Source organism: Lathyrus oleraceus, unplaced genomic scaffold (genome assembly GCF_024323335.1).
Source record: "Lathyrus oleraceus cultivar Zhongwan6 unplaced genomic scaffold, CAAS_Psat_ZW6_1.0 chrUn0701, whole genome shotgun sequence".
Taxonomy (NCBI): domain Eukaryota; kingdom Viridiplantae; phylum Streptophyta; class Magnoliopsida; order Fabales; family Fabaceae; genus Lathyrus; species Lathyrus oleraceus.
In genome coordinates, this window is record NW_026113092.1 from 22,691 (window position 1) to 34,245 (window position 11,555).

The window sequence follows — 11,555 nt, forward strand, 5'->3', positions numbered from 1 at the left end:
CTGAAAATGTCCGATGAAACCGCTAAAGCGACTTTGACATTTTTGATCAAGAGACCCAAAAGCTACTAAATACAACAGCTCAAATGCTCTTGCAACAACAACCTAACATGTTTACACCATCAATTCTACATAACCTCTGTCATCGTACTCTTATTTTTGAAATAAAATTGTCTATAAAAAACTTAAAAGAAGGATTGCAAATTTACACAATATCACGAACTTTTGTACCAACCGCTATTTTACAAGAATCAATTCTGAAAATACATTTTAACATGTAATTAAATTTGTACTACAATCATACAAATATACTACTAATTTTATGAATACAACAATATACTTATCACATATAGAAGTCCATATCACCACAATGATTTAAAATAAAGAAGATCACCAAGAAGAATAAGAAGAAGAGGAACAACAACAACAACAACAACTTAGTGCTGAGCGAAGGCTAATCATAACATCATCAGATGATGAAACATATATCAAAGGGAATTCTAAAAATAATAATAGCAACAATGATCTTCATATATTATCCTGTGACGACGAGTCACTTCTCATACACAAATTAAAGAGTCGAAAATCTATTAAAGCAAAACAAAGAAACAACAAAATCTCATCCAAGAAAAACAATAACAAAAACCATAAAAATTGATTCCAATTTTGAAGATTCCTTTTATGTTTTAAAATTTAATTTCATGTTTCGCCTTCATTTCCATTATTTATAAATGTATTAGTTTTCAATTAAAATTAGACTATTTTCTTTTGTTATGATAATCTTATTATCTATATTATAGAGTTTTTATAATAAATAATATCTACCATAAATAAAGTATTATTTTATTTCAACAACTTCTATTTACTACCCGCACGGTCTTCTAAACCACCGGTGCATCACGCGGGTCCTATTCTAGTAACTATTATTTCATATACATCATGGTACAAAGTTATTTGGACTACAAGACCAAATCAGATTATTGAGCAAGATTTGATAAGTACTAGTCAGCAAATTGGAATTCATTTATCAACAAATTTTTTTCTTCCATTTGAACTAATTTCAATAATTATTTTAGTTTCTTTGATATGTGCAATTGTCGTAGCTCTCGAGTAAGAAATCTTTATAGAACTAATAATAGAAATCAAGATTTTGTCTGAAGCTAATAATCAATGGAAAGAACCCTAATCTTACTATAGTCTTAAACTTTGAGGAATTTTTGATTCAGTACCTTGAAACAAAAAACCAGAAAAAAAAAAAAAAACTATTTTGTAGTACTTGATCTCGTCACTAATCGTCACTTATTTTTAACTATATAAGAATATGTGGAGCTCCACATGTCTGGAAGCACATGAGAATGTTCTTTTTCTGATATTATTACCAATATTAGATATTAGGTTAGCCATAGCATTACTATACCCTCCATATTCATTGCGGTATGGTTATTTGTCAGCTTGGGTTGAACTTACGATATATTTGGAAGCCTCCATCCAGACGAGTATTTTATAGAAACCCGACAAGGAATTCCTTTAATAATTGGCCATTTTGATTTTGGAACAACTCGATGAATTTAGTTAATCTTTTTAGGAGGCTCCAATGACCATAGATAGGACCTATCAATTTTTTAGAGTCCGATGGTTGGCTGTTCACTAACGGTATCCACCGTTTCTTTTTTGGGATCAATATGAGCAATGCAGTTCATCCAACGATAAACCTAATCTGAATTACAGAACTATGACACAATCAAACACAAATGAACAAAATGTTGAATTCAATCGTATCAGTCTCTACTGGGGTTTATTACTCATTTTTGTACTTTCTTTTTTATTCTCAATTTATTTCTTCAATTAATTCATCAATTAATATAAGAAATGAGAATTATATATATATATATATATATATATATATATATATATATATATATATATATATATATATATATATATATACTAGGAATTCTCTTATCCTATTCGGAAGGATATCATTTCATAATTATATATATGATTGTTTAGGTCTCTAGTATGAATAACTACTTGATCAAATATGGAGGAAAGTAGGATAAATGGCCAATACTACTGGAAGAATTCCTCTTTGGATAGTAGGTACTATAACCGCTATTATTGTGATTGGTTTAACTGGTATTTTCTTTTAAGGTTCATATTCCGGATTGGGATCATCCCTCTAATAATGAGATGAATTTCTTTTTCAAAATGAAAGCATAAGAACTCTACAGTGATCCACTCTTTCTTTGATGAATTCGAGTGGGTCCCGTTGAGTTTTTAATAATCAGAATATTTTTGAAAGTGAGTCAATACATAACTTTATTCTATGTTTCAAAAAATTCCATTTCCTTTTTTAGGATGTGAATGAAAATATAATCTTAATAGAAATATATTTCTAATATAGACTCATGATTCAATTCTTTTTTTTTAAAGTTAATTAAGAAACTTGTATTTGGTGAATTCAATTCCCACTCTTTTTTATTTGGTCATTCCTTCACTACGTATCTATTTTGACATAAACAATAAAGAATCACTCTAGGAAAAGATAAATTATCCCTCCTAGAATTCTGTTTTCCCCTTTTCTATTTCTATTTTACTTAATATATTGTACCTAAATGTTAATAGCACATAATAAAATGTTACGCAAACAAAATATTTTACTTTTATAAATAATTTAATAAAGATGGATATTAACATTATTATAAACATTTATATCATTTAAGAAAAACTCATGAAATAATGACAATAAATATAATAGACTATTTTTTAAATCATTAAAGAAAACGGATGAATTAATGGACCTGAGTTACACATTTTGGTGAATATAATAATAAAACTTTATAATGGTCTAAGATTTATTATCACTCACAACTTATACCATTTAAAACGGATTGATATGGTTGTTTACTTACATATTAAGTAATTGACTAATTTAATTTTATCATAATTAAGAATTAATATTCATTTATTATTATTACAAGCATGTTTTACATGTTTAATAATTAATTTTATTATAATTAACCGTTCATTGGATTCCAATTGCATTATAATTTGCAATTTATAATCAATATACATGGTTTACTTATATATTCTTATTATTACTATTACTATTATTATTAATATTCATATCAACTTTTTTAAATATAACATGGGAAACAATCAATATAAAAAAATCATTTTGTACAAAATTTTATTCATATTTATAAATAATTATATTTATTCTTTTTATAATCAAATCTTGTGCCTTCAGCAACTACTCCTGCAACTCTCTGAGCATAACATTCCTCTCAGCAGTCAACTTGTTGACTTCATCTACTACCGAAAATGGAGTATCCCCTCTTACTAACATTGGTGGGGTTCTTCCATATAAGACTTCAAAAGGAGTGGCATTCAAGGATGCATGGTAATTGGTATTGTACTAAACTGCCCAAGCCAACCATTTTGGCCACTATTTTGGTTTAAGCTCAGTCGCACATCTCAAATAAGTCTCTAAACACCTATTGCCACCTCAATTTTCCCATCTGACTGAGGACGGTAAGCACTATTGTACTTCAATCCATTACCTGCCTGTTTAAACAATTAAGACCAGAAATTACTTTAAAAAAACCTTATCTCTATCAGAGACTATGGAGATAGGGAAACCATGTAGCCTGACCACTTATTTTATGAATAAGTCAGTAATGTTCTTAGCAGTATAAGGATGGCTCATATGAAGGAAATGAGCATATTTTGTCAATCTATCCACCACTATCATCACAATATCCACTCCATACACCTTAGGCAACCCTCACACATGAAGTCCATAGAAATGTTACTCCATGTCTGTGTTGGTATACGCAAATGTTGTAGCAATCCTCCATGGCTCAAGGTTTGATACTTATTCCTTTGACACACTTCACAAGCCTGCACATACTCTTATATCCTCTTTCTCATACCCTCCCAATACACCACACTAGAATTTTTTTTGTAAGTCCTTAGGTATCCTGAGTTCCCTTCCACAACAGTATCATGGAACTCATGTAAGATCCAAGCAAATCTGGGTGATTGCTTTGGAACCACTATTCTGCCTTCATGATACAACCTACCACCTTTGAGCTGAAAACCAGTTTGGCTACTAGGATCTGCTAGCAGGACCTGCACTATAGCCTTTAATTTTTCATCACCTTGTACTTCTTCCTCCCATCCTTATCTCTCCTAGGGAATTGAGACTTAAATCATGCATACTGACAAGGGAACATTCCCTGATTCTCTCTCTTCTGCCACCTCTCCCATGTGCTGCTAACATAATTAATTTTGAGTGGGAGTGGAATTATTCCCCAACTCTCTCTTCCTATGTGTCCTCCTATACACCTTGCTATATCTATCACATTGAAATTGATCCTTCTAGCAAGCTAGATCACTAAAAGAGATCACTGAAATTGATAGTACAGATTCTACGAGCTAACCAAGTATTATTGGACAACAATTTAAACTACTTAGGTTTTTCAATGCAAAAAAAAAATTGAAGTATATAAAAAAAAATCTTGGTCATATCAATAAGGTCATGATATTTCTATTTCTTTGTCTTTTTTTATTACATATAATGGATCTGTCTAAACCGCTGCATGATTTCCTTATAGTCTTTGTGGGATCAGGTCTTATATTAGAAAGTTTAGGAGTAGTATTACATACCAACCCCATTTTTTCTGCTTTTTGTTGGGACTGGTTCTGGTTTATATATTTTAGCAAACTCGCATGTTGTAGCTGTGCCATAGCTACTTATTTACGTGGGAGCTACTAACATTTTAATCATATTTGCTGTGATGTTCATGAATAGTTCTGAATATTAACAAGATTTAAATCTTTGGACCGTAGGGGATGGAATGACTTTGATCGTTTGTATAAGTATTTTAGTTTCACTAATCTATTTATATATATTAAATCTAATGCTTCAAATAATTTTGCGACAGTTAACACTGAATTCCTAAAAAATAGTCCACATCATCCTATTAGCTTATGTGTATACCTTCTACTAAACCACTAATCAAAACACCATTATCTTCCAACACCCATTCTTTGACTCTTTCTCTATCTATTTATATATATTAAATTTAATGCTTCAAATAATTTTGCAACACTTAACACTGACTTCCTAAAAAATAGTCCACATCATCCTATTAGCTTATGTGAATACCTTTTACTAAACCACTAATCAAAACACCATTATCTTTCAACACCCATTCTTTGACTCTTTTTCTACCCAAACCCCTTTTTCACTTTCCCTAATTCTCCAATACCACATTATAATGAATATTGAATCATAATTTATTAACTAAAATAAGAACTCGCTTTTAAGTATTTTTAAAGTCATTGACTCATTGTTTTTAGTTGGTATGATGAATCATAATTTATTTAATTTGTATTATAAATATTATAGGAAAATATAGTTTTATACATTTTTTGGTCAATATTATTTTTGTACAAATAATAAATATACTATTTTTACTTTACTCAATTTTAAAAAAATATACATATAAGATTTTTATCTCAAATATTAATAGCATTACAAAGGAGCATAACAAAAAATTACCAAAGTACAACATTTACTTATATATTAATATTATTATGAATATTCATATAATTTTTTTTAATATAACATAGGATACAATCAATATGAAAATAAATAAAAGCGGTCATTTTTATATATTATTTTATTCATGTTAATAGTTAATTATATTTATTATTTTTAATAATATAATTAATTTTATTTAAATTAGAAATAATAAACATAGATATAAAATTTTATATTATTATAAGAACTAAATTATAAATAGTAAACATATATATTATATTATATTCAACAAAAACTGAACATTTTATATTATTATGAGAATTAAATTTTACACCTTTACAATTAGAGGCATAGGAAATATGTACAATGTATTATATATATTAATCACTGTCTCTAACATTAATAGAATTACACGGTATAAAAAAGTTACTAAGATAAATATTCAATAAAAACAAATATTAGTCTCGAAATTATTCATAATTAATAGTTATTAAATTGATCTATCACAATTTAATTTAAATCAACAAAATTTAAATTTTAATCTATAATAAAAAAAGTTAATTTTAGTCTTTTAAAAAAATAAATTTTATTTGACACTAATAATAGAAGAAGGGAAACTATTTTAAAGACAAAACGTCATAAATCACTGTAAAAAGTTATTCAAAACATTAATGTCATAAAATTTAATGTCATCATTAAAAAAACTGAATGCTGATAGAATATTTATAAAAAATTATATGTAAAGTTGTTCCCAATTAAATGCAGTAATGAATATAAAAAATATTTAAATTTTTTATTATTACCATTACAACTAAAAATTGAAAAACTAATTGACGTCTATTACATTTTACTTTTGACTAATCATCTGTAATTTAATTTAATTTTTAATTTTTATTCACATCAAATTTACAACTATTTATTTCCTAATGACAATATAAAATTATAACATTCATATGTGAACTAAATTGAAATATTTATTAACAATAAAAATTTAATAAAAAATTTAATCAAATTATAATAAAACAATTTCTCTACATTTTCATTTAACCATTAATATTATTATTTATCAAAAAAGTATAAATAATGAATATAATGTCATTTTAAAAATTAAATAATGAATATCATAAATAACTAAAAAAAATATAATTCACGTTATTATTCTTAACTGAATGATGCATATGAATAATAAATATATTACTTTATTTCTAAATATTAACAAAATTAATACATATAAAATTTTATTTTAAATATTAATAGCACATAATAAAATGTTACACAAACAAAATATTTTATTTTTGTAAATAATTTAATAAAGATGGATATTAACATTATTATAAACATTTATATCATTTAAAAAAAACTCATGAAATAAGGACAATAAATATAAGAGACTATTTTTTAAATCATGAAAGAAAATTGATGAATTGATGGACCTGAGTTACACATTTTGGTGAATATAATAATAAAATTTTATAATGGTTTAAGATTTATTATCACTCACAACTCATACCGTTTAAAACGGATTGATATGGTTGTTTACTTACATATATTAAGTAATTGACTAATTTAATTTTATCATAATTAAGAGTTAATATTCATTTAATATTATGACAACCATATTTTACACGTTTAATAATTATTTTTATGATAATTAACGGTTCATTGGATTCCAATTACATTATAATTTGCAATTTATAATCAATATACATGGTTTACTTATATTATTATTATTATTAATATTATTATTTTATAAATATTCATATCAATTTTTTTTAAATATAACATAGGAAATAATCAATATAAAAAAGATCATTTTGTACAAAATTTTATTCATATTTACAAATAATTATATTTATTCTTTTTATAATCAAAATAATATTCTTCATATTGTTGGTAAATTACAAATAATAAACGTAGATATTAGATGACTATAATCAATATTTATTAAAAATAATGCATCACCATGTAGCATATATTATACTATATGAAGGCCATTAATTAAAGTATTAAAATAAAATTCATTTGAATCATAAAAAATTAATCTAGTCTATCAAAAAAAATGTTTATTTATGATACTAATAAATAAACTGAATCTTGATAAAATATTTACAATAAACTACAATTAATTTTTTTTCTTTTTTGGAGAACCACTAATATATTTAAAGTTGTTCACAAATTAAATTCAATAATGAAAATAATAAATATTTAATTTTTTTGTTATTACTCTAAATTTAAAATTACATATTAATAAAAATTTATATATATATATATATATATATATATATATATATATATATATATATATATATATATATATATATATATATAATTTTAATAATATATTAAATATCTAATTTAAGTAAAATATATAATTCACACTCTTGCACTATAAATTGTGAAAATTTTGAAAATGATTTTACAAGGGCAATGTCGTCTTTTCATACGTGATGGAGGGTGTCAGGTCTAAGTGAGGGAGTGTCGAATTAAATGCTTCAAAAAAATACAAGCTCTAATTTTAAAGCTTTAACTCTATGATTTTTCGAGCCAGACAGAGTGATCCTTATGAGCTAGTCATTTTAACAGCTCTAAATGTACGGCTCAAAACCATACTATTCTATTTTAATATATTATATTAAATGAATTATCATTTAAAAAATTAAAACATGTAATGCAGGTACTAGGAGACCATAACATGATTTAACTATTAAAAAAAATTGAAATATGGTATAACAAATAAATGGCTTTACCTGATGAACTATAACCACTTAATTTATAAAAAAATGAAAACAAATCATTCTAACTATACAAAATATTAATTAATCCAAAACTTTGTATCGTCGATCGATCTTTTACAAATTTTCAGTACCAGTTTTCACTTCATGACATTTTCTCATAACGCGTTTTCTTCCAACCAAATATTGTTGCACAATAAGCACAGAAGATTGCGTACCAAAGCTAGTTGAAGCCAATATGTCACCTATAACACCAAGTTCAGGATGGTCGCACCATTCCAACAACCTCGAAAAAATCACCGAGTTCTTACCGCTTCCTTGTCCAACAATGTACAAATCATATCCAGGTTTATCAATATCGTTAAGAAGCGTTGGAATCTCTTCGCCCGTATTCGAATGGACTTCCTTCTCTGAGTAAAGAATTGAATCGTTATTGTTCACTGCTTTGTGCCTAAAGGAAATTATACACTCTTCATCCAACTCTTTTTGCATCACATTGTCTATAACCGTCGACAACATTCCATGACGAGACTTGCTTTTTTCCATTTTTAGTTTTGTTTCTTCTGCAGCCTTACCTAACAGATTGATCCTCACAACATGTAATTGTGTTCCTGGATGCCCCGCCATTCTCCATGCAATAGACAAGGCTTCACGGTCGTCAGGTCCACCGATGAAAATCATTATAATGCGTAATTTTATTTCTAACAACGATCCTAAACCGCGATCCACAAAGATCCCTACCGAACAAGGTGCTTTTTGTAGAACATTTTTGTTTATCTCACAATGTTCATTGTGGATTATTTCTGGAGCATCTTCTATTGTTGAGTAGTCTTTGTGAAAGGGAAGGAGAATTAGGCTGGCGCGTTTCTCTTCGGCAACATTGTAAATGTCCTCATGGATAGTTGTGTAGGACGAGACAACACTTGATATGTCAAACCTAATCGCATTGTATTGTTCTACGAGTTTTTCAAATGCATTAGTTATGCTCTCAAACTCTAATTGTGATCCATAGTTGGTTGCTTCTGCGCCACCAATCGTGCTGTTTGAATTATCCATTTGTGAAACAAGAATAGCTGTGCCATGTCTAGTGAGTTGAACTAAGTGAGCTACTGATACATGTATAGGTGAAAGTCTAGTAGCATTTGTGGCTTCAATGACATGGATCATGTTATTGGCATGTTTAGCATTGTGGACACAAGCGACGATTCGAAGCTCCACATCGAACCTCAGTTTTTGCACGGTCCTTAATTGCGATTGCATGAATCGGAATTTTGGTTTGTATATTGCATTGATCAAGGGAGAAACCATTACAGTCATTACTATAATAGCAAGCATCATAACCATGAAAGTATATGGATCCAAAATCTGTAAAGAAAAAAGAAAAAAAAGTAAGTTGGTTAAAAGGCTGTTTGATTTAAATCATGCAATAATAGAAAAATGGTAGTTTAAAATTACCCTTTTGTCCCAAGCAATATTCAGTAGTATGACAGCCATGATACCCTTGGTGTTGAGAAGCAATCCAATGGCAACTCCATCTCGGGCAGGCATACCGAAGAAGAAAGTGACAATCACAGAGCTCAAAACTTTAGGTATGCATAACAAAAGCATAACCAAAAACATTAAACCCGCATTCTTTTGCTTCAAAAGGAAAGGCAAGTTGAGTCTAAAACCAAATCCAGCAAAGTAAACAGGACACAGAATCTCAGAAACAAAATCGGCCGACAATTCCAAAACCACATCAGCAAACTTTCCATGAGGCAAAATTAATCCAAACACAAAAGCTCCAACAATAGGATGTGTACCGAGAGAATCCGTAATGTACGAACAAATACACACTCCCGTCAACACGTCCAACAGGTGTGATTTTCGCCACGTGTTCATACTTGTTCTGTGTTCAATGATTGGAGTAAGGATAGGTCTCACCACAGCAAAGCAAAAAACTATGAACATCAAAGTAGAGATTACTGAGAGATAAGGCTTTCCACCTCTAGTCGAATAAGGAATCAACAAGGTAAACATAACCCAACCATATGCATCGGTTAACATAGCTGCTGTCAATGCATCTTTTCCAAGCTTTGTATATAAAAGTTTAAGATTAGCTAAGATTCTTGCAAGGACAGGGAAACCTGTTACAGAAAGTGCTAAACACCAGAATAAATATGCTTCGCCTTGATTTTCTTTTGGTGTTTGTGCGAAAACATCATTTTTATCTATAAGTTTTTGTTGTAGAGCTAGAAATCCAACACCAAATAACATTGGCGTCACAATGCCGGCAATTGCTATGCTTGTACCTTTCTTCCTTGATCTTAAGATGGTGTCTGAATTCATTTCTAAACCACTTAGGAACACATAGTACATTATTCCTAAGTTTGCAAAGGTTTCAACGGCTAGGATTCCATATTGACTATAAAACAAGGAAAATACCCATTCAAAATTTCCCAAGAGACTTGGACTCAGAGTAAAACCAGCCTGCATTATATAAAATTCAGGAATTATTATATTTTTTTATCTCTCATTTATGAAACGCAGTCTTAATGTATGAACTTTTATATGTTTTTATGGAAGTCTTAATGTATGAACTTTTATATGTTTTTATGGCAGTCTTAATGTATAAACTTTTATATGTTTTTATGTTGAAAATTCAATGTGACTAACTATCATGTGTATTGATGATTCAAATTTACTGGCAAAAGAAAGAAAGAAATATATGATGAATGAATACTTACCAACACCTGCGCAATAATGAGGGGCACATGAAGGGGCTTAAGGACGAAGTAGAAAAGCCGAGAAACCAAAATATCATAAGCAATTTGGAGACACAAAAGAGGAACATGTTTTATCATAATATCATCAGCCATCCAGATATTGTTTGAAGGACTAAATGATACATTATAACATGCATAATTTGCCATCTCCATCTTTTCTTTTACTGTTATTTCTTCTCTTGATTAGTTTCTTATGTTAATGTATTTTTTTTCTTCTCATTTAAATACTATGTTTTTTCTTTTACGTGAATAACATGCAAGTTATGATGAACAATGATGTATTAGAGCTGGCAAATGCAGTTTACATTGTTTGTTGCTACTATTTTACAGAATGCTCTATTTTTCATGATCTATGCTGACATTATGGTTGCTTTTTGATGATAGTTTTTTTGTGTAATAAACATTACGTATATCCGCTTCCGCCATACACTAAATTTAGACATTGAACCTCTATTAGTTACTTAAAACAAATTCAAATGGATGAAAACTAACTGATGACGATATCAGAAT

At 28.3% G+C, this 11,555-nt stretch overlaps 1 protein-coding gene across 1 annotated transcript; it reads right to left on the reverse strand.

Moving 5' to 3' along the window:
• Positions 1-8,397: 8,397 nt before the first annotated feature.
• Positions 8,398-11,198, reverse strand: LOC127114844 (cation/H(+) antiporter 15). Its single transcript, XM_051046677.1, has 3 exons — positions 11,007-11,198; positions 9,736-10,749; positions 8,398-9,645 (listed from the first exon to the last, which is right to left on the reverse strand). The coding sequence occupies exons 1-3, from the start codon at positions 11,196-11,198 to the stop codon at positions 8,398-8,400; spliced, it is 2,454 nt and encodes an 817-aa protein (XP_050902634.1).
• Between the last annotated feature and the right edge of the window lie 357 nt (positions 11,199-11,555).

Excerpts from the sequence above, each read along its gene's own strand:
- LOC127114844 (XM_051046677.1), bottom strand. The coding sequence starts at position 11,198 with ATGGAGATGGCAAATTATGCATGTTATAATGTATCATTTAGTCCTTCA. Across the intron at positions 10,750-11,006 it reads TCATTATTGCGCAGGTGTTG|GCTGGTTTTACTCTGAGTCC; the intron begins GTAAGTATTCAT and ends TATATAATGCAG. Across the intron at positions 9,646-9,735 it reads ATATTGCTTGGGACAAAAGG|ATTTTGGATCCATATACTTT; the intron begins GTAATTTTAAAC and ends TTTTCTTTACAG.